Here is a 22511-nt window from a genome sequence, read left to right as displayed (position 1 = left end):
GTTGGACTCAAAAGTTACCGGAAGACCACAACTATTTCAGAGCATTCAGACCCGAACCAGCACAGACACAGCGAGTGTTTTAGTAAGAAGTTTGGTGTGAGTAGTAACCCGGGGGCTAGGCTAATGTTTGATACGTTACGGGTTTTCCCGAGGCGGTCCAGTTACATCAACACTGTCCGTCCGACAACTCAAACCGGCAGCGTTTCATTCTGCTCAACTTTAAACAAACACGGAAGTGAACACGGGGTCACGAAAAAGAGGATAAAACTCACCCATTATGCCTCCGTTCCCGTCTGCTTCACCAACCAATGTTTCTCCGCTTGACATTCCCTCTCACAAAGTCGGCACTCAACTCTGAAAAGTAGCAGCGGCTTGAAGTTGTACCGAGTGAGCTACGCACATTATTGGGCGTAGCGGTGTGTGGGTGACGCGGGAACGCCAACGTAAAATACTTACGATCTCATTGGAGAATACTCACAGCGACTTATCGCGAGATTTGCAGGAAACCAAACACCACAGACATTACAACCTGATTACAACATGCAGCTTCATCTTCATGCTAAAGTTCAGCTGCTTATACTTTTATTAATACTAATACTTGCGTGAATAATGTTATTCAGAAAAAAAAACAACCATACTGAGTAAGTTTGTGATCAAAAAACACATTTCAACGCGACTTTATTTATTTCAGCATGGTTGATGAAGTCACTAAAATAAGTCTCATAAACACAAGCACCACAAATAATGTGAAATAAACAGAAATCTAAGTTAACTAGAAACTCTGTCTGTCTCTTGGGAAATGAGTCATCCAACAGTGCCATCTAGAGGATTTTAATGGAGCTACAGGAAGGAACAATATTTGAAGAATGAGATCGTAAATGTGGAAATATTCACGACAAGAAAAAACAAAGCAAAATAGGAGTAAATTTGCTTTAAATTTGATAAAATAAATAATGAAATTTGGGGCATTTTGTGAAAGTACCTAAATGTCGAATAATAAAACCAGGAAACTAAAAGATTGTCTGTCTGTCTGTCTGTCTGTCTGTCTGTCTGTCTGTCTGTCTATCTATCTATCTATCTATCTATCTACTCGCCTGCCTGCCTGCCTGCCTGCCTGCCTGCCTGCCTGCCTGCCTGCCTGCCTGCCTGCCTGCCTGCCTGCCTGCCTGCCTGCCTGCCTACCTGCCTGCCTACCTGCCTGCCTGCCTGCCTATATACCTGCCTATATACAGCACTTTTAAAAGGTTGTAGGTGGAGGCCTTGCCAGAGTTCGGAGCCTCCTTCTCTAATCTGCAGATAAAGGCAGAATGTGCAGGCTGCTGGAAAAGGCTGCAGGAGGTGCAGAGTTGGTTGCTGATATTTGGCAGACACTTGATTTGGAGCCTTTTCACCGCTCAACAGGATTAGATGGCAGCTAATGTTTGTGTTTAGTATAAACTCAAGCAGGAGGCTCTAGCTACATCTTTTTTTTCGCACAATCTACATTTAGGTAGCTGCAGGTCATGGATTAAGATTATGGTGGAAGCATGTATGTTGGATATCCTTATAAACTGGAGGTTGAGTTGGAAATTTTAGACTGCCGAAAGGTGGAGGTTTGGTCTGCAGATGTAAGCAACAATCAGCAGATTGAGGTGGGGGCTGCAGGTGTGTGGTTGGGGCTGGAGGTGCATGGAGCAAAACGAATGTTAACCTGACATCTCTGCATGTTCATTTGAGAGCCTCACCCTATGACTCTACATTCAATTTTACCAAACACCTGCAGCCACTGCCTCCACCTGCAACCTACACCCTCAACCAGACACAGCTGCAGTCTGTGTATTGTTGACAGCTGCTATCCGTAACTCCACCATAACCTCCTGACACTGACAACAGGTAGCTCCTCCACCAGCGTCTGCATGCTGACATCATTTTTACCCCCCCCAAGATTCAGAGAAAGTAGCTACACCTTCAGATTTTTGACAGCTGTCACACGTGCCTCGATATTCCTCCACCTGTGGATTGGAAATTTCATCTTCAACGTATTTATCAAGCTCCAGAACTTATAGTGTAATGCAGCCTACAGCGAGGAAGTACCTTTTTTTTCTAACTGAGCTGCACCAGTTCCAATTTAATGGGATATTTCTTTGTTTGTTTTAGATTTCCCTTTTTCACAATAGAGCATCATTTTGGTGCAGACATCATCATAATATAATTTGTGACTACTATAGTGAAAAAGCATCTTTATAATTTGATCCGTGTGGCTCAAATGATAACAAAACAACTTTTTGAACCACAACGATTGAGAGGAAGATCTGAATAGCTGATGCGACACTGATGTGAATTCTCTCCATGCTGCCTAAACAGCACCCCCTGGTGGTTAGAGCTCTCACTGCAATCAAGTGTCCTGCTGGATTGAAAATGTGTCTGCAGTAACAGGTGTGCCTGCAGCCACTTTATCAGAGTCCAACTCATCCCTGTAGATCTCTCAGCTCTGCGTTAACTTCCCCTGCCATACGTTCCTGAGCATGTAAGATCTGTTTATCCTTATCTGCCTGCATTACTTTATACATTTGAGTAGACTGTTAGTTTAAGAGGTAATTGCCAGAAATCATGGCTTTGGATGGAAAATAAATCTATAGAACTGCAAACCTTGTCATCGCCTCTTTAATTTTGGACTCTTATAGGTGGTCAAGATGAGATAACATTTGCATGCATGGGCTCTGCTGATTTGACCAGAAACCAGGGTGTGACGTCTCAAAGACCACAGCCATAGTTTTCACACTACATTTTAAAACACTCATTTTGTGCTATCTTATAAATACTAGGCTGCAGGTGAATACAATTAAGTTGCAATGCCAAAATCACACAGTAACCAACAAGCTTCACAGACTGAGGCAGAGGTAACAGGTCATGTGATTTGTAAGGTAAACATGTTTCTGTGCAGTCTGGTGGCTCCCAAAGAGAGGGGTGTGACGGTTGTTTTTTTATTAAACAATAATTTTACCTCGACAAACAGGTCTAGCATCAGATTATTTTAGTAGCAGTCTTTTGATGGAGCAGTGTTTTTCATTTAGACCTAACGATATGTTAATCAGAGCCCAGGTTTAAAATAACATCATCAAGTAAATGCATTTCCTTCCTGGCTTACTTCATGATAAAGAAAGAAGACAGAGAGATGGAGTTTATCCGTGTATGGCTTTAGATGACTCTGGGTGCTTAGGGGAAAATGGACGAGCAGAGAGCAGAGAGCAGAGCAGACGTGAACCATCCTACACAGAGGCTTCAGAAAAATCAATGAGCAGCCTCAGTGAGCTGTGTCAGTACACCAAGCCTCTGGCTGTGAAATCAAATGAAATGGAGTGTGGCAAAGAAGAGAATGAGCATGTCACATCACATTATATGAAGCTGGCAGCTGATGTACCCAGGGCTTTACATAGGCCACCTGTGCTTCTGTGTCATCACAATGCACTATTGATTGAGCTGTTGTGTTGATCCTGCAGAGGCTGCTCGGAGACAGAAAAACATACAATCACACTGGAAACCAACAGAGATGCTTCGTGATTTGTATTCCTCTAACTATGCTGGTTTTACAGTGAATGCAATTATTTGCCTCCGTTCTATCAAAAGAGCTCTAGATCATCTGAACACAAACAGTGCTCCTAGAAAAACAGGTTATGTATCCATTAACAATACAAACCACAGAGTATTTGTTCGTCAATACAGAGACCTGATTTGTGCACAGAAGGGTTTCTGTTTACTGAGATTTGAATGTAAGAGTCTTAACAGGATTGAGGCATATTTGATACGACCATGAGTAAAATGTGTGCTCACATTTGGTTGACACTCTTTCTCCCTTAAGGTCTGCTGCAAAAAGCATGTACGTATGGTCATTTATGAACAATATATTCAACCTTTAGATGCATTCAACCCCTTTTTTTTGGCCTTTATCAGCCTGCCATAATAAGTTGCTAAAGACCCTTCAGCTGGTCCAAAACACTGCAGCTTGAGTACTGACTAGAACTAGAAAGAGAGAGCACATCTGTCAATGTTAACATCTCTACACTGGTTCCCCATAAAATCTAGACTAGAGTTTAAAATCCTTCTTCTGACCTGCAAAGCTCTTAATGGTCAGACACCTTCGTATCTTACAGAGCTCATAGTGCCCTATTACCCCTCTAGAACACTACGCCCCCAGCATGCAGGCCAAGCGGCAACCTCCGTGAGTCCAATGCGGAAGTGCTAAAAACTGCAGTTCATCAAGGATCCGTTTGAGGCTGACTCCGGAAGTACTGGAAACCACGTACACTCCAATTCAAAAAAGACGATCTTTACTGCAGAAATAAACATGTTTACAGCCTGGTACAAAAGACAAGTGTAGTCCGGATAGCTCATTTCTTGATTGACACACACTGTACGGGGTAGGGGGGTTCATAACGCGGTAAGTTATTGAGATTACGAGTCCTCCAATGATAGGCACAGCTGACTTGATTGATAGGCGGGAACACTGTAGCTGTTGGCGAGGAGGCTCAAAGCTCAAAGCAATATGGCTCCTGCCGACGATTGGCCTCAAAACAGCGCTTCAGAAACAGATGGGTGACGTCACGGATACTACATCTATTATTTATACAGTCTTTGATGCAGGCCTGCTCATCATACCTAAAGTCTCTAATTCCAATTATAAAGTAGCTGGTGTAAGTGCGCTGTAAAAAGCCTTTCAATGGTAATGTCCAGATAACTTAATTTTAAAAACTGTCTTCTCTGAAAAATTGGTTTATTTTTCTTTTTGTGTTTTTTTTATGTTACCCATAAGTGAAAAGTGTGAATATTTTAGTAACTTGATTTTTTTCTAGCATTTAATACATTTTTGTTTAACTTCACAATAAAATAATTTGACAAAACTCAGTTTAACGCCTCATCTCGAAAGTAAAATGATGTGACACGCCCACAAGCAGCAAGAGAGGACAAGTCAAGACCATAGACTGTAAATATGCAGTAATCTAATTAAGTCTGTTGTGGTTAATGTGTTGACATTTTTTACTATGGCTAAACCAAATTTTTTGGCTTTTCCTAGTAGCATCTACTAATTTATTTAGCATTGAGTAAACTAAGTATAATATAGTTTTACCAACTTAAAATACAAAGAAGTCCTCTAAACTACCAAAAATTGATTGGAAAATGTTGCCTTAATTTTTTTGAGTCTGAATTTTGAATCTAAGCAACAGTTTTTTACAGTGCGGAGAGAGCTAGCAGTCTTTAGCAGGTAGCAAAAGCCCCAGGATAGCATGGTTACATCTGAGAGTTCACAGAGGACAGAGCAAGGACTTCCACACTGCAGTTTTATTCCCCAGTACTTAGCATTGACTGTACAATGCCAGGTCTCCACAGTCGAAATCCTCTCTCAGTCTGAACATGAAAAGATGGAGTCTCTGACAGTAACAATTTATACCTCATACAAACGAAACAGTAGTGAATACCGTGTGGTACTGCAGTTACATGTACTAGACTTTGACTGTTACACAACTACAACATGATTCTGGTCCTGCTCGAGGTTTCCACCTATTAAAGGAAGTTTGTCCTTGCCGCTGTAACTTGCTAAATGCTGCAAAGTGCTCTGCTCATGGTGGATTAAGATGAGGTCAGATTACACCTTTTTATTTTGCGTCAAATGTTCTAGCATACACGTTTTTAATCCTAAGAGATAAACTCATTGAAATAAACAGAGGAAAAATGAAAAAGCCACAATACAATACAGTACTATAAATTATTCTACAAATATGTATAAATATTGAATAATATTGGGATTATTTTTCAAAATGTAATGAAAGAGCTGTATAGTTAGTGCAGGAATGTGCAACACATTGCCCAGGGGGAGGGCAAAAGTTGACGGCACAGAATTTGGCAGCTTGACTCTAAAAGCTGCTCCAAACTTTTACAATGCTGGCTGCCAGTTTATTATATAAATGTTTTTATGACCCTTCATATTTTGTTAAAGCCCTTTGTGGTTTGGCTTCAGGTTATGTTTATCTCTCCTTACCCACAAGTCAGGTTCCAGGATAACATTGTTGTGTTAAATATGAATCAGACAAATAAATATAAGCAAAGGATGAAATCTGCTGTGCCTTACACTATGATACAATACAGTGAAGTGAAGAGTACTACAAAATAGAGGAAGTCAAGTAAAGTGAAACTAGTTTTCTGTTTCCCCTTTTTGTACATTCGAGACATTTTGTTGATATTTCGTTTAACCTCAGTCCATCTTAAACGGGCTCAGGCCCAGAGAAGTCCCTGTTATTCCTGGATCATGTTTATTTATGGTTTTCTCTTTGCATATAACCTGAATTTTTGGATGCAGCAACAAACTGTGTCCACAGACAAACAGTGGTATTTGGAAGTTATTTTAAGCCCATGCAGTGATTTCCACTACAGAGTCATGTCTGTTTTTAATGCAGTGATCTCCACTACAGAGCCATGTCTGTTTTTAATGCAGTGATCTCCAGTACAGAGTCAAGTCTGTTTTTAATGCAGTGACTTCCACTACAGAGTCATGTCTGTTTTTAATGCAGTGATCTCCAGTACAGAGTCATGTCTGTTTTTAATGCAGTGACTTCCACTACAGAGTCATGTTTGTGATTAATGCAGTGACTTTCACTACAGAGTCTTGTCTGTTTTTAATGCAGTGACTTCCACTACAGAGTCAAGTCTGTTTTTAATGCAGTGATCTCCACTACAGAGTCATGTCTGTTTTTAATGCAGTGATCTCCACTACAGAGTCATGTCTGTTTTTCATGTCTGTGCTGTCAACATTTGATATGTTGTATTTGCATTATTTTGTACTTATTCTTTCACAGTTCTTTTTAATGGGACTACTCTGGCTCCACATGCACCACCAGCTCTGTCTGTATGAATGAATAATGTGCTGCATTTTCTTGTTTCCCTGCTGCTTCTCCATCCAGTCATTACATAACACACACGCCAGGTGTCAGTGTGGGTAATGTAATACAGCAGCCTTGAGTTATTTTGTGAATAATGATGAAGTTACATAAGAGGTGAACACATGCTTGATTGTTTTGCAGGGAAGTCATATGAATTTAATTCATAATGAATGGGAGTGTAATGTGCATGAAACAAGCAGCAAGAAAACGACGCCATCTGTGGTCCAAACAGTGTGTCAAATTTTAAATTGAGCAGATGCAATTATTATTCATTTTCATGCATATTTCTAATTCCATCACCAGGGATGTAATTTAGTTCCTCGGGTGTGATTTCATTGAAAGAAATAGAAAAGTATCATTAACCTGGCGGCCTTGCTAATAAATCATCAAATGAGTCAACTTATGCAAATGCTGTGTTTAATGTTTCTGGTCTTTTATTTAGCTGTGACAAAATGTTGACACACACAGCAGCTCTCATTTTCATCAACACTGTTTGTCTCCATTCAGCAGCAAACAATCGTTTCTTTCTTCCAATCCAGTGTGGGTTTGCTCAGTGCTCATTTTCTGCTCTGTATCAATTTACTGTCCCTTTGTAGCAGGGGGGCTCGGGAGCGGGTGTGCATACGAGCTCATGCATGAGCCTACATGGGTGTAGTCAGTGTGTATGAGGGAAATAATGATTGGTGCTGGTGGAGGAGCTGCCTGTCATCTCCAGCAAGCAGCTCATTAGGAAGCAGAAGAAAGTGGGCTCTTCCTCCCGGAGCACACCGAGGAAATGCTGGAGGCCTGGAGCAGTCCCACAGTCCTCACATATGGTCCTTTCACTTTACAGAACAATGTAATATTCCAAACCTCCAGAGACGTGCAGAGGACTTCATGGTTTTATTCATTTTCACAGGGACCACACACACTGGAGGCTGGTCTTTTATTAAAAAAGCTGAGGAGTAAATGCTTTATTGTTTGAGGACTACTCAGCTCTCTCTGGGTGGTTTGATGAACACAAAAATGAAGGGCAACAAACAATGGAGATAGATCAAGGAAACATGAAGATAAAAGACTTAAAAAACGCTGAACAGAAACCAAATCAGTGAGCGTGTGGCTTCTAATTCTTTCAGTAATATTAGCGATTCAGAGCGTGTTATGTTAATCTACAGCTAATACATGTTGCTGTTTATCATACAGACATGATTACATGAAGAATAGAGAGGAGGAGATCAAATAAACGGTCGATGAGCGAGGATCCCGGAAGTGCTGTAAATGCGGGAAATACAATGCTGCCGTGCCGACCAATCACAGGGCTTGCGGTCCATGTCGATTCTACGTGTAGTTACATTTTGGAGGAGGTGCACGTCAGCTAAGTGCGTAGGCCTCTGCGTAGGTATGGGGGCTATGCAGACCTACAGTGTAGGCTACGCCGTCGTTTCTACGCAGAAGTATAAATCAGGCTTTTGTGTGAGGTGAAGAGGCCGGCTTTGAGCCTCCTCACCAACAGCTACAGTGTTCCCGCCTGTCAGTCAAGTCAGCCATATCCTTATTTGGGCAAAACTTATAATCTTAATATCTTCCAAACTATCGGATTATTAAAAAAATCCACCCCCCATACAGTGTGTGCCGATAGGGGACGTCTTTTTAGAATGTGTGTGTTTGTGGTTTCCAGTGTTTCTGCAGCCAGCTTCAAGTGGACGCTTGATGAACTGCATTTTATAAAACACTTCCGCATGGGCTTTATATTTTGAGACCGGAGGTTGCTGCTTGATGGCGCTGTGTATTTTTTATGGCAAATCAATTAAAAAATGCATCTTAATACACATAAATGCACCTTAATTTAAGGTATATAAAATTAATATATTATAAAGTATCAAAATCTTATTTAAAGCTGGAGTAGGATATTAGGAGAACTCAGCACGAATGAGTGAGGTGTTGACATGATACAACCGAAAAAAGGCCCTTCTCCCTGGCCTCATGCTAAAGTCACGCCTACAAAACACACAAACCCGCACTGGCAGAAAGAAGCTGGAGGTCAAGTTGATGGTAGTTAGCGGTGGAGAGAGGGCCGTGTTAAATCGTTCATATCACTTGTATGAGCTCACGTCTCATTCTTAGGTGAGATGACTCCTTATGTTACCATATTTATTTGCTGTGATAGGTTGGCGACCTGTCCAGGGTGTACCCTGACTTCCGCCCGAAGCCAGCTGGGATAGGCTCCAGCCCCCCGTGACCCCTAACGGGATAAGCGGTCAAGATAAAGGATAGATGGATGTTACCATATTTAACAAAATCAACAAACATGGCTATTGTTTGTACTCAGTTTTCAATCTAGCATGTTAGCTCCGCAACATTTTTGAAGAAGTTCAGCAAAAAGAAATAAAAAGGACAAAATCTGATAAATCATGGCATGACTTAACAGCCCCTGTGCCTCCTTCAGCTGTCCCCAAAGGCTTCAATAATCACTCTAGTTTGTCCTCTTACTTTATCCATTAGAGTCGTCGTCCTGTCAGCTAGCGTCTTCCTTTCCTTGCTCCATGCAACAGAAGTTGTCGGTGGAACTGAAAACCTTGCCTGTTCTTTCTCTGCCAACTTTCAGCTGCAAATCCAGCTCCTTCGGTTGAAACTAGTCGCTGACTCTGTGGATGCTTCGGGGCCGGAGCACCCATGGAAAAGGCAGAGCATGCGTATACATGGCATAGGAGTGTCAGGTGAACAAACAAGAGACTGGATGACAACTATGTAATCTTCACATAATTTATAAAGCACACGGTAACAAGGAGAAACACTTTCCTCATCAACAAGTCTCAGAAAAAGGTGAGTTAGAAAAGTTCAGTTTTTGAAATAGTCATGTGGGCCTGTAGGATGATGATTGTCATAATTTCTTTGATATGTTATGAAATCTAGTGTTGTGCAAGTTCACACAAAAATGAAATATTTCACATTCATTTTTTTTTTTTAGCTCTATATTCTTTTCAGTAGAGCCTCCTATACTTCAGTGTCCAGCCCTTAATCACTGACCTTTACTAAACTACATGAATTACTGTATTCAGCTACAGAATCATAGACAGGTATTAAGTGTAAGATAAGAATAGATAAGAACATTTGCAGCTATGAAAACTTAGAAATACACTTTACCCTGTAAATACATGTTTTTCGACCGGAGGAACCAGGGTCTAAATTTAGTTCTGGGGTAGTTAATCTCCCACTCTGCTAGGGGGGTAGTACTTTTCAAAGGTCCCGGGACTTTCGGGGGGCAGGGCCTGCAATGCTGAATGTGTCTGATTGGTAGATTAACTGCAGTTTTTTTTTTATTTCTCCCGCCGTCAACAATAACATCACACACATCTGTGATTCACTTGATTTCTCTTTCTTTCATTGGTTTTTATTTGTTTTCTTTTTTTGTATTTGTGTATACTTTTCAGTTTGTTATATTCAAAAAAAAACAGCTCTGTGTACTCATCTGCTTGATATTCTGTCCTTATTGTTAAAAATCAACTACATTGTACAAAAAGAAACAACTGTGATTCATTTAATTTAATAGCTTTGTTACAGTCATCTTCTCTGAGCCTACCGTGGATGAGTCTCTGTCAACTCACCCAGTTACGGTTTTAAAAGTGACCCTGTAAACTGGAGACCTTCAGCTGAATGTGTCAGTGTTTGTGAAGTTAACACAGCTGTTTAAACACAGAAGGAGTCCTCGGGAATGCATACTAGTTTAGTTTTTAATTAAAATGTCAAAATCAGATGTCAAAAGTATTTAATGATAATGTAAAGATGTTTGTGAGGGACGCATCAGACTGAAACTGCAGTTAAAAGGGTCGCTGTTTAAAACAAAAACACTGGTCGATTTCTGCCATAGCTTTTAAAATTGCTTTTTAGTCAACTTGAATGTTTTTAAAGTAACGTTGAAATGGCTTTGCTACTTGGACTTATCTCCTGAAGGATGAGACAAGAGAGATTTTGTATCATCATGAAGTGATTCTAATTCTAAAAACACCCGCTCACCTTCTTATAAGCCAGACTCGAAAGTTTAAGAAGTCGAAACTTTAGACTCGAAAATCAACCTGCAATCAAGACTTAGTGTCCAACTTGAGAACAAGGTGGCACTTCGTTCTGATTGCAGGTTGAATTAGCCTTAAACATTTACAATCAATGTAAAATTTCAACGTTAGCATTTTTTTTCTGTTAGCACTTTCAACAGATGTCAGAAAATAACAACAGCACCTGTTTAAGGTCCTCTTCCCCATAACTTTTCTGTTAGTGTTTTCTTCTCACTCATCCAGTTCTGTCACTCCGTCAAAGCTCAAACCATGTCGTGGTTTGTTGTTGTTTTGTGTCTGCTCGACGTCTCTTTCACTCAGCTCCTTGTGTGTAATAACATACCTCACCGGTGCTTCCTCTTGTGTTCTCTTCAATGCTGCTGAATGCTCAGCCATTAATCTCCACTCTATAGTTTGTGCTCTCCAATAAATTAGTGTAATATAAAAAATAACCTCCATGTTTTTACCAATGCAACCGAAAAGTAACGTTTTTGCCACAGTGTCAACAGGAGGAGGTGAAATCGTAAACCTTAGAAATTAGTCTGTGACTGAGCGGCACTGTCACTGCAGAAAACACACATGGTACTTATATAGTGCTTTTCTGGTCTTTCTGACCACTCAAAGCGCTTGTACACATTCACCCATTCACACCCATTCACTCACTGATGGTAGAGGCTGTTATAGCAAGGGACCATCGGTATTAGCTAATCCTTTCATACACATTCACACATCATTGAACAACAGTTCAGTGTCTTGCTCAAGGACACTTCGGCACATGACTGCCAGAGCTGGAATCGAACCGTCAACCTTCTGATTGATAGATGACGACTCTACCCACTGTTCCATAGCTGCCACATAGATACACACACCTAACATTCCCTCTCGCTCAGTTTCTCCTTCCACCCAGTAAACAATGCCAGTATTCTCCTGTCCCTCTCCGTTCTGTAAAATAAACGGTGATGCACACCTGGGAGCTGGACTGTTATCCTACATACATTTACACACTATAGGGTCCACTTACGTTGTGCGTTGAATCTGTGCTCTATCACAGCCCGCTCATGTTTGAAATGAGGAAACAGAGCATTCCATTTCTGCACAATAAATAGGCGTCTATGGCGGGCGGAAAGTGCCACGTGGTTTCTAAAATGTAATCTTTTTGTGTTGTGGTAATTTATTCCCTGAAAATGGGGGTTACGTTTAAATTAATTACCTTCTAAAAATGTCAATAATATTGTTGTTAAATGTGATATTGTTTAAACATGTTGATATGCCTTAAATGTTAAAAATAAATGCTTTTGGTTAAACCTATGTTATTATTGACGCCCAGTGGGAGGGGCCACTGTGTTTAAAAGAGGGCTGCTTTTGGCTGCTAGTGTGGTTTGTGTTGCAAAAAGGTAACTTGCTCAGCCGTGTTTTAAAAAAAATCAATACCACTGTTTCTTTCCCCTGGTGATTTTGGAGTGATTGTGGACTCTTGCCATGTTGGAATTTTGTTTGCACATTTTTGTAAATAGTATTTTGATTTTTTTTGCACTTTTTGTAAATACATGTTTTTGCTGATTCTGCCTGACACTTAAAGTGAGTGTTGAGGAAAGAACCTCAACAGTGTCTGACTCTGAATATGTGAGATGTGTGTGATTTGGTCGCCCCTGGTGTTGCTCTTACTCTTCTGATTTAATTACCCATGTTATGGGGTTTTGACCAATCAGAATCGAGTATTTCAGCCGGGTGATAGGTAATAGAATGCCATAATGCTCTAATATACAGTGCCATCATAAGAACATTATATATTCCATATGCTCCATTTGAAAGCTCTTTTCTCTCCTGCATGTGTAAATACTCTGCGGCTCGTATCAGGCTGCACATTCCTCTCTTTGATGCTGCAGCGAGCTCAACATGAAAAGCCTCATTGTCGTCACTTATTTCCATCTGACACTGTATTTCTGTTTCATCTTCCTACAACCACGACACAGTTCCACGAGCCGAGCTGCCATTTCAAGACACAACCATTTCTATTTTCCATCAACATGGAGATATCAGAAGTTTCAGAAAAGGAACAAAACAATCGCTCCTGGTTTATCCATGATTATCTGCGTGTCTGTGCCAGGTTTCTTTAAGAAATAATACAAAACATCCTTTCTTTGGGGAGATTTATAGTATTTTCTGTCTCTTCACTTCTGTCTCCAGGCTGATGTGCTTCAGCGTGGGAAATCCAATTACTGAAAAGTGAGAATTTCCAGCCCTGAGGTTGAAATTATACTCCTTTCTTTCTCTGTTTCGACATCACGATCAAGATAAGTGATTCAGAAAAAAAGTGTGTCTTCTCCTCTTTTAATATAAGCCTCCACAAGAGCAGAAACATCACATATGAACAGAGAGAGGAACAGACGGGAGGCCTGCACGTGATGATGATGACGCGCATGTGTGTGTGTGTGTGTGTGTGTGTGTGTGTGTGTGTGTTTTTGTGTGTGTATGTGTGTGTGTGAGTGAGCAGGCTTTTTCTCCTCTTTGTTCATATGTGATAACCAGAGCTCCGAGTTTCTCCATCTGTTGCCACATGGTGCCGGTTCCCGCAGCAATGTGAGCAACGTTCAAGTGTGCAGCACACACAGGAGGAACACACATATAGAACATGCTCTCTTCATCAGTTGTGTAATCATTATTAAAATGAGACATGAATCAAAACAAGGTGCTGGGTAGAAGAAATGCATGGATATTTAAAAGCTTTATTAGCATATCATATTAGAAAGTAATGATGGAGTTTGTAGATTAGGAACAAGGAGAGTTGATGCTGCTATTTGGAGAAACAATGTGAAAACTAGATGTGCTGCAGGCAGTAGGATATGTGAACATAGCACATCCACATGCATGGCCCAAAAGAGACTGTGCTCTGTTTACTAATTGGACGATTAGGAGGAGCTGAGGAGGATGAGGGAGGAAAGAAGGAAGGGAGGAAGGAACGTAAGGGGAGACGAGGTTTGCATAGAGAGAGAGTGTATTAAAAATCTATATCACACTGAACAGTCTCTGAGCTCAGGTTTGATATTTATTGATATTTTTTCATTTTGACTTGGTTGACAATTTAAAGTAAACATGTATAAACTGATAATAATGGTATTTATATTGTGATATATGTTTGGTCGTATACATATATATATATATATCTGCATCTTTGATGACAAGGAGTTGATCAAAACTTACTAAATGTGTCTGATTTATCACCAAACTGGAATAAAGCAAGTTCTAAATGAATAGCTTTTTACGGTAATAGCAGCAAAAACGTCAAACATCAAATATTAAACAGACATCCCCCGTTTGTGTCTTTGTCAATAACGCACACCGGGAGGTAAAAATCCTCAATGAAGATGAGACATGCATGGAGGCGGGAGAGCTGGTTCATTAAGCACACCTGCTGCAGGTAGAGACCAAGCTAACACTGCGCCCCCCAAATAATAACTCAGCCTGTCACAGGAACGCATCACTTTTATTTCTAAAGATTAGACACACAGCAGTGGAAACATGTCTTGTCAACAAGATCAAAACGTATGATCTATAGCTTACTAATACTAAAATGGTATTTGAGTATCTACAAATAACAACCTTGTCATCCTCACTTGTCCTGCCTGCTGTCCCCTCTTTTCACCCGTTCTCTATGCGTGTTTTGCTGTTGAAAAGTGCCGATCAAGTTAGTACTTGTGTTTATGTTCCAAGGAAGTGAAATTGATGATGAAACCGATGACGTACAGGGGATGAGGGTCAGGTGATTGGTCAAATTTGCGGGAAAGTTGCGGTGATTGTATAAAATTGCAATTCCACGCAGAAATCGCGTTGATTGGTTGAATTTGCGTTGATAGTTGCGATCACGAAATCACAACTTCCTGGAGGGACTGCTTTTTGTCCCACCTACCCACATAGCAAAATTGGTCTGATAGGTCTGGGCCAGATCTGGCGTCACGCCGGCACTGCTGGCTAGGGGTGGGAATCGAAAACCGGATCCGACTTAGAACAGGTTCCAATTGATCAATTCCATCGGAATTGTGCACCTCAAATGTTATCGATTCTTCTTAACGATTCATTTCCCAGCACAATGTCACGTCGCGGTACGATGCATTACTTCACACACTCTGGGACGCAGAACTCCTTCAACCACGAGGAAACATGGAGAGGATAATCGTTTTTCCTCTCCAAATTCAAAATATTTTCCTCCAGGGCTCACACGAACCAAAATGAGGCACAGAGAGCAGGTAAAATACCTCAACGATGAAAAAATAAAATGGTTCCTTTTAGTGCGGAAGACTGTGTAGAACTACTTTTCCCCCCCCTAAAAAAATACTCAGGAATCATTGGGAGAATTGATAAGGAATTGGATTGATAAGCAGAATCAACAATGGCATTGACGTTGATAAAATTTTATCAATTCCCACCCCTACTGCTGGAATGGCAAGTGGTATGTCAACCGGATGTGGACCAGGTCTGGCAATGATGGCATGGTATATATGATGGCATGCCACATCTGTCCGGATTGTAGCTTGGTTTATGTGGCCCAGATCTGTCCATGCCGCATCTTTGCCGATTAAGGTTGAGTTTGTGATTAAGCTGGCTCATGTGTGGGCCGCCTCTCACAAACTATATTTGGGCCACTTAAGGGCCGTCATTCATTGCGGTATGTTGGCCGAGTCTAAGTGTATTCTGGGCCAGAACCGGGCCAGACCAATTTTGCTATGTGGGTATCAGTGCTGTTCCCAGCTGTCTCCTGAAGTAAGTCACATGTCCACTTAAATCTTGCACATTCAGCTGTTTCATTTTTTTAAAAAAAGCTTCTCATGATGTAAATACAGAGGATGCAGAAGTGACCTCCTCAGATCAGATTTAAAAAAGTCTATGTATGCTTGAGAGGAAGAAGAAGGGTTTTTTTTGTTGGAGAGAAACCTTGTCCCTCACACAGCCCTGCTTGCATTAAGCACTGTATTCCATCTGAAGGTATCTGGCACTTCTCCATGACTCCCTTTACTCTCAGAACTGTAGAAGCACCAGCAGTGAGTTCTGCACAAAAAGTGGGATTTCTTTGAAACCACCTACTCAGTCCCACACAGGAGAAGAGGCTGAAAGTTAGAAGATTCTGTGAGATTCTGTGAGATGATGGCAAATAAACCTTCAAGATTACAGCATGAGGCCTCACAGAGCTCAGGATAAACAAAGAGGAAGCCAGCTTTGATTACTCCGACTATGAATCAGCTGCAGACTCAGACAGGGGAACGCCGTCACAGATCCTGGTTTTTATCATTTCACTGCACATTTCTAATGTTCTCCTCATCGTGAGTCTCATTAGTTTGAGTGATTCTTTCAGAAATGCAAATCAGACATGTTTGATCAGATTTCAGGGCTTGAACACCAAAGTGCACTACTTGTGCGGGGTAAGATGTCTTTGATTATTGATGAAACAAGAGGAAGAAGTGCACGTTTCTTCTTCTTAATCATGTGCAGGCTGTCACATAAACACAAGTGTTACCCCTCTGGAGTCAGGGGGTGAATCATTCCCAGATTAGTGACAGCCTTGTCTCTGAATCTTTCCTCATTAATACCCAAGAAACAAGGGAAATAACTTTGCTCCCTCTGTTACACACCACTGTGCATTTACACAGGATGTCATGTTTTCTTCTGCATCATTCAGTGATTTAATGCGGCTGAAAGCCTGTGTTTCTATTGTTTTTTTTTCTTAATGAGGTTTCACACTTCCCTGTTCACCTTCAGCCTTGCGGGCGTTGAGGAAATTAATGTTAAAGGAGTGCGAGAAACAAGTGAGCGTCAACAGTCATCAGGTGTGAAAGTGACTAAAAACAGATTGACTTCACTGGGGTACCGCGCGCAGGCTCCTCCAGGTCAACCCACGTACTGTCGAGTGAGTGAAGAAGAGCTGGGACCGCACATGCAGCACGGAGCGTTAAAAACAACTACAGGAGCAGCAGAAGAAGAAGCACCGTGGGAGTTTTTGTGGCCTCAACTTCTCAGGATCCAAACAGATGTTTCAACAAGTCAGGGATCATCTGGTTTTACATAACACTGACACCAACTGTAAGAGTGCTTACAGCATGATGTCTATAACAGGCCTTATGCAGGGAGAATACACAAATGCATGACAGGTGTGAACACAAAGAGTGTTTACAAGATGTCAAGAGTCTAACAAACTGAGAAATAAATGGAGTTTCATTGGCAGTGTATGCATGGGAATTTCACTCTGAAGAGTTGAATGCATACCCAAGATGAACATTTGAGCTATTTTTGTAGATCCTTATTCACTGGGGTTATGGAGATCATTTGCATTATTCGATTTAAAGTTTTTCTCAAATGTTTTAACCAGTTTCTCAAAACTCTACACGCAAACTAAGAAGAGCTACAGTTTCATCAAAACTCTCGAAAATCTTATGCAAAATGAAACCCAGCAGCCTGTTGCACCAGCTGTGCATAAGTTGAGTCCTAAGTAAGGGGGTAAAGTCCTCACTAAACCATATGTTGAAACTAGTTAGTTTGTAACTTAAGTTGTGTCATTGTTTGGTTTCACCATGGAGACTTAAGGTTCATCTTAACTAGTAGACTGTAACATCCAAACTAACCAAAACATTGTCGCAGATATGACGTTTACACGTCCAGCAGCCAATCGGAGGAAAGCACCAATTTTGATGCAGGTGTTGTTACGTTGTTATCGTTTTTGCCTAATCGTCTTGGTACTGACCAACAGCAGAAACAAACTTCAAATACAAAAGGTATGCAAATCTTGATTAAGTGTCAGAGTAATGTGATAGCGACAGCCTAAATCCTTAATCTACAGTGTGTATAATAATAGTGACACCGAGTGGTAAAATGATCAAGTACAACATACAGTACGTTAATACTCAGGAGTGCAAATCTGAAAACGAACTGCTGTCAGGTCGAGACCCCGACGAGGACCATGAGCATGCAGATGAGCCTCCCTGAGACGGTTTCTGACAGTTTGTGCAGAAATTCTTTGGTTATGCAACCGATTGTTGCAGCAGCTGTCTGGGTGGCTGGTCTCAGAAGATCTTGGAGGTGAAGATGCTGGATGTGGAGGTCCTTGTGTGGTCAAACGTGGTCTGCGGTTATGAGGCTGGTTGGATGTACTGCCTAATTCTCTGAAACGCCTTTGGAGATGGCTTATGGTAGAGAAATGAACATTCAATTCAAAGGCAAGAGCTCTGGTGGACATTCCTGTAGTCAACATGCCAAATGGCAGCATATCACCTCCACTCTCATTCACCTCCACTGGCTCCCTGTAAAGTACAGTATCACCTATAAGCTCCTCCTCCTCACCTACAAATCCCTGCATGTCCTCGCCCCCCAATACCTGGCTGACTTCCTCCACCAACACAATCCATCCCGGAACCTAAGGTCTTCGGTCCTCTCCATCCCCTAGACTAAGCTGCTGACCTTCGGGGACAGAGCATTCAGTGTGGACGCCACCACTCTGTGAAACTCTCTCCCTCCAGACATACGAGCGCCCCAACCCAGGACACTTTTAAGAAAGCAATCAAAACGCTCCTCAAGACCTTTCCCCATTAGATATCCCCACTTACCCCCCAGACCCCCTACCTGACCCTGTGAAGCGACCTTGTATTTCTTGAAATGCACTATATAAATATCAGTTATTATTACAGTTATTATTATTAATTGCATGCTCCCTTAAAACCTGCGACATCTGTGGCATTGCGCTGTGTGATAAAACTGTATATTTTAGAGTGGCCTTTTATTGTGGCCAGCCTAAGGCACACCTGTGCAATAATCCTGCTGTCTAATCAGCATCTTGATATGCCACACCTGTGAGGTGGATGGGTTATCTCGGCAAAGGAGAAGTGCTCACTAACACAGATTTATACACATTTGTGAACAATATTTGAGAGTAATAGGCCTTTAGTGTACATAAAAAACAAAAGTGTTGCGTTTATATTTTTGTTCAGTGTATATACAGTATATTGTCCACCCTTGTTTTTTTCCCCATCTTTTCAAACATATAAATTGTGTATAGATCTGCTTTTTAGTGACTTTTTTCTGTCCCCTGGTGAACAATGTTATTATAGCAGCTTAAGGAAATTGTTCAAACTATACAGGATGTCATTAAAAACAGAAATATGAATGCATCTAAGATAATAAAGCAGAATACAACTATTAAAAAAATCACACCCCTATAAACACACATCATTTCATGACAGCTAAATTAAAATGAAAGATTCTAAGAAGTAATGAGACACAACAAAGAAGAAGTAGTTTGTCATCTTAATATTCAGCAGCAGAAATAAATATCTTGTGCTGCATGATAATCTTACAAATGGCTACAGGACTGAATTGAATGTTTCCTGATGAAGGCTTCCTATAAGTGGGGAGTAAGGAGGAGATGAGTGGTGTGAGAAGAATTTGCTTCACTATATCACAAACACACAAACATGTCCAGATGGTCCATATTGTCTTTCTGTGAGCGGGCACACTGCCTCTCAGCTCGGCGTCATTCAGTACTGTTGACAGTTCAGACGGGCTTCAACAGAGACAAACAAAACACCAGAGTCGTGTCTGAACACAATGCTCTGAGACAAAAAGCAGTCAGAGGAATTCAGGAGCTGAAGCCATTTAATGAAGCATATTCTCACTGTGGCCGTGAAGGTGTTCAGAGCTGTGAGAACCTTCTGACTGTGTCCAAAGAATCAAGGCCGCCAGACAAAAAGCAGAGACAGCTCTGACTCACATCCAACGGTCTGCTCTCTGAAGTCTAATGCAGATATTTAGATTTTTGGATTTCTTAAAGGTTTGAGTGTGAAAGACAGACAATCACACATCAGATCAGTGCTGGCTTCATGTCACCTTTTATATTGATATGTGAAAATATTCTTGACAAATGCTTTGGCTTTTGTTTGTCTTGCAGCTGTCCAAGGATTTCACCTCTATCGCCACAATACGAATGTACTCCAGTTTTACTCGGAGGACTGTCCTTCAAAAAAGCAATCATCATTCATTAATGATGGAGGCTCTTTCTAAAGATTGGAAACAAGTTTCTTAAAGCTTGCTTATTAGTGCCTTTCACCCCAGCTCATGGCGACAGAGGGCAAGATCAAATTTCCACCAGAGTAATCACTATTCTATATTTCCTGACTACCAGGAATGCATTCGGTATGGATTAAATAACTTCCACACAACAAACAAACATTGCAAGAGTTGTTTTTGGACTTTTTTCTAATCTTAATCATGATGTTGTTAGTTTAGCAAACTTAAGACTCATTAACTACAACTAAAACACAAGATTATTGAGTTTTATCTGATTCATACTGCTGTCATAATCCAGAGACAAGCATCTGTCCATCCATCCATCTTCCTCCGCTTATCCTGGTCCGGGTTGTGGGGGCAGCAGTCTCATCAGGGAAGCCCAGACACTCCTCCCTTCGGCCACATCCACCAGCTCTTCTGGGAGGATACCGAGAAGAGCCAGCTGAGAGATATAATCTCGCCAGCGTGTCCTGGGTCTTCCCCGTGGCCTCCTCCCAGACGGACATGCCCAAACACCTCCCCAGGGTATAACTGAGTATTATCTGCATAACAATGAAATGTCTGGAGTGCTCCTAATAACATTACATAGACGAGGAAAAGAGTAGAGTAGAGTGAAAGTTTAAGTACCCTGGGGGACTCCATGAGTAACAGTAAAGACCCCGATTGATCTTATCATTGCAATAGCTACTAATTGTTCTTCCATGTAACTTAGTGTCGTCACACGAGGCGCTGAAATCTAGCAAAACAAGTCTGAGAAAAGTTTTCTGTCTGAAGCATATACTGTATAAAAAGTTGGACAACATGACAGCTTCCAAAATGCCAGAGCTTCCTGTAAAGGAGTATTCTGACTTATGATTGGAGGAGGAGATGTATCTTCACAAACACTTAATGGTCTGAAACAACGTAGAGATTATTTATTACTTTCAGGAGTGACTGAAAATCCCCACATAAACTTTGGTATGATGATATTTACATAATTGAGTGAACAAACTCTTAAATGGTCAAAGGGGGAATTTTCTCCAGGGACAGCTCTGGTGTTTATACATACACACATGGTGTCTGGTGGAGCATGGTCAGCGATGTTAAGGCCACAGTAACTCAAATCTTCAAAAGACTCAGCTGCCAGCTGAAGAAAGTGGTTGACCCTGACCTGTAGAGTGAAGAGGAGAACCAGCTTCAAAGTGCCGGCGAGTGAGTTTCTCTGCATTATGAAGAAGCCTGCAGACCTCAGTGCCCACTCTGCAGACTGCCCTCACTGCCTCACCTCACAGTCATTAAGGAGATCAGACTGTGCAATTAAGTGCTCACACGCCCTTTCAGAAGTTTCCTCCTCAGTACTGTAGGGCTTTACAGCATCAGAGCTGCATGTTAAACTGCACTTTCAATTTATGGTCCATTTTATGGATTATTTCAAAGTATTTGGTGCACACTCAGTGTCTTTCAATTTGATATGTCATCTATTTAGTCAAAATGCTCTTTTCATTTGGTTTGATTTTACTGAGATGTAAAATGTTTAATTAAATGTCATGCTTTGGTAAGTTTTATTATGAATTCCCTTTAAATGAACTCCAGGGTGTACACACACAACCATGTTCTTTCTGTCCCGTCTTAATGCCATAAAATCAAAAGGACACAAAGGAGCAGAGTGTTTTTCTGCTAAACTGAGGATTACTGAAATAATCCCTTTCTTGCATCTCAGACACAGTCAGTGGAAACTTACCCATCAAGTTTGGCAGAACAGTCTATTCTCCGGTCATAACCAAAGCCAGCCTTTGAAAAATTACTCAGCATGAATTGCAGTATCAGAGTAACATCCAAGCTCCCATCGGCAGTGTTCTGACAATAATTGAATCAACTCTATAAACAGGTATCTGCAGCAGTTAACCATCTGATTGATGCTGTGTTTTTGAAAGTTGATCAGGATACATATTTTGGTACTTTGGATGCATCTAAAATGAAAAAAATAAAAAATAAAACTCAATTCAATTTTAAAAGTTGTTCTTCTCTCTAGGACGGACTTGACCAAGCTGGGTTTTTTTTTTATTATTTTTTTTTTTTTACAAATCTGTGTAATGTGGGGAGTGACGATTAAAAACTTTAGTAAAATGTATAGGAAGGGGAGTAAAAGGTTCTTTTAAAATCAAGTTGCGAGCCTGTTAACCCAAGAGAAAACAAATGTTAAGAGCTGAGTGGTTTTATTATAAAACTAAAGGGAACTGTAGGATAAAACCAAATAAAAATGTCCTGAAAACCAGTCTGTAAAAGCTCTAAAACTGTAAAGACAGCTTAAAAGCGTCTGGTAAAACAATGTACAGCTGGCTGTCCTTAGGTACGCCCGGTCTTGTGTCACTTCCTTCTCTACATGGACCACTGGCCTGGCCACCTATGAGGATAAGCACAACACAGCGACAGCGGGGGTGCAGATACACAAAATTCTGCTTTACTTTCTTCGGTTGGCAGAGTGTTACTAAATATCCCGGGTACTTACAGCACAGGCAGAGTTCTTCACTCTTTATTTTGTGTCGTA

At 41.1% G+C, this 22511-nt stretch overlaps 1 protein-coding gene and 1 long non-coding RNA gene across 3 annotated transcripts in view; one reads left to right on the top strand and one right to left on the bottom strand.

Annotated features, from left to right (window-relative positions):
• Positions 1–440, bottom strand: part of LOC117827928 (septin-7-like) — a 52037-nt gene extending 51597 nt beyond the window's left edge. For both annotated transcript variants that reach the window (XM_034704801.1, XM_034704802.1), the window contains exon 1: positions 273–440. In XM_034704801.1, coding sequence (XP_034560692.1) covers positions 273–327 — 55 coding nt within the window. In that variant the 5' untranslated portion in view covers positions 328–440. The remainder of the gene's footprint in view (positions 1–272) is intronic.
• A 96-nt stretch (positions 441–536) lies between these two features.
• LOC117828233 lies at positions 537–2627 on the top strand. The gene is made up of 2 exons (XR_004634365.1): positions 537–641; positions 1233–2627. It is a non-coding gene; the product is annotated as an uncharacterized LOC117828233 (long non-coding RNA).
• The last annotated feature ends 19884 nt before the right edge of the window (positions 2628–22511 follow it).

This window comes from Notolabrus celidotus, chromosome 16, assembly GCF_009762535.1.
Source record: "Notolabrus celidotus isolate fNotCel1 chromosome 16, fNotCel1.pri, whole genome shotgun sequence".
Lineage (NCBI taxonomy): Eukaryota > Metazoa > Chordata > Actinopteri > Labriformes > Labridae > Notolabrus > Notolabrus celidotus.
The sequence above is the reverse complement of the archived record's forward strand: the minus strand, read 5'-3'. Positions and strand labels throughout refer to the sequence as shown.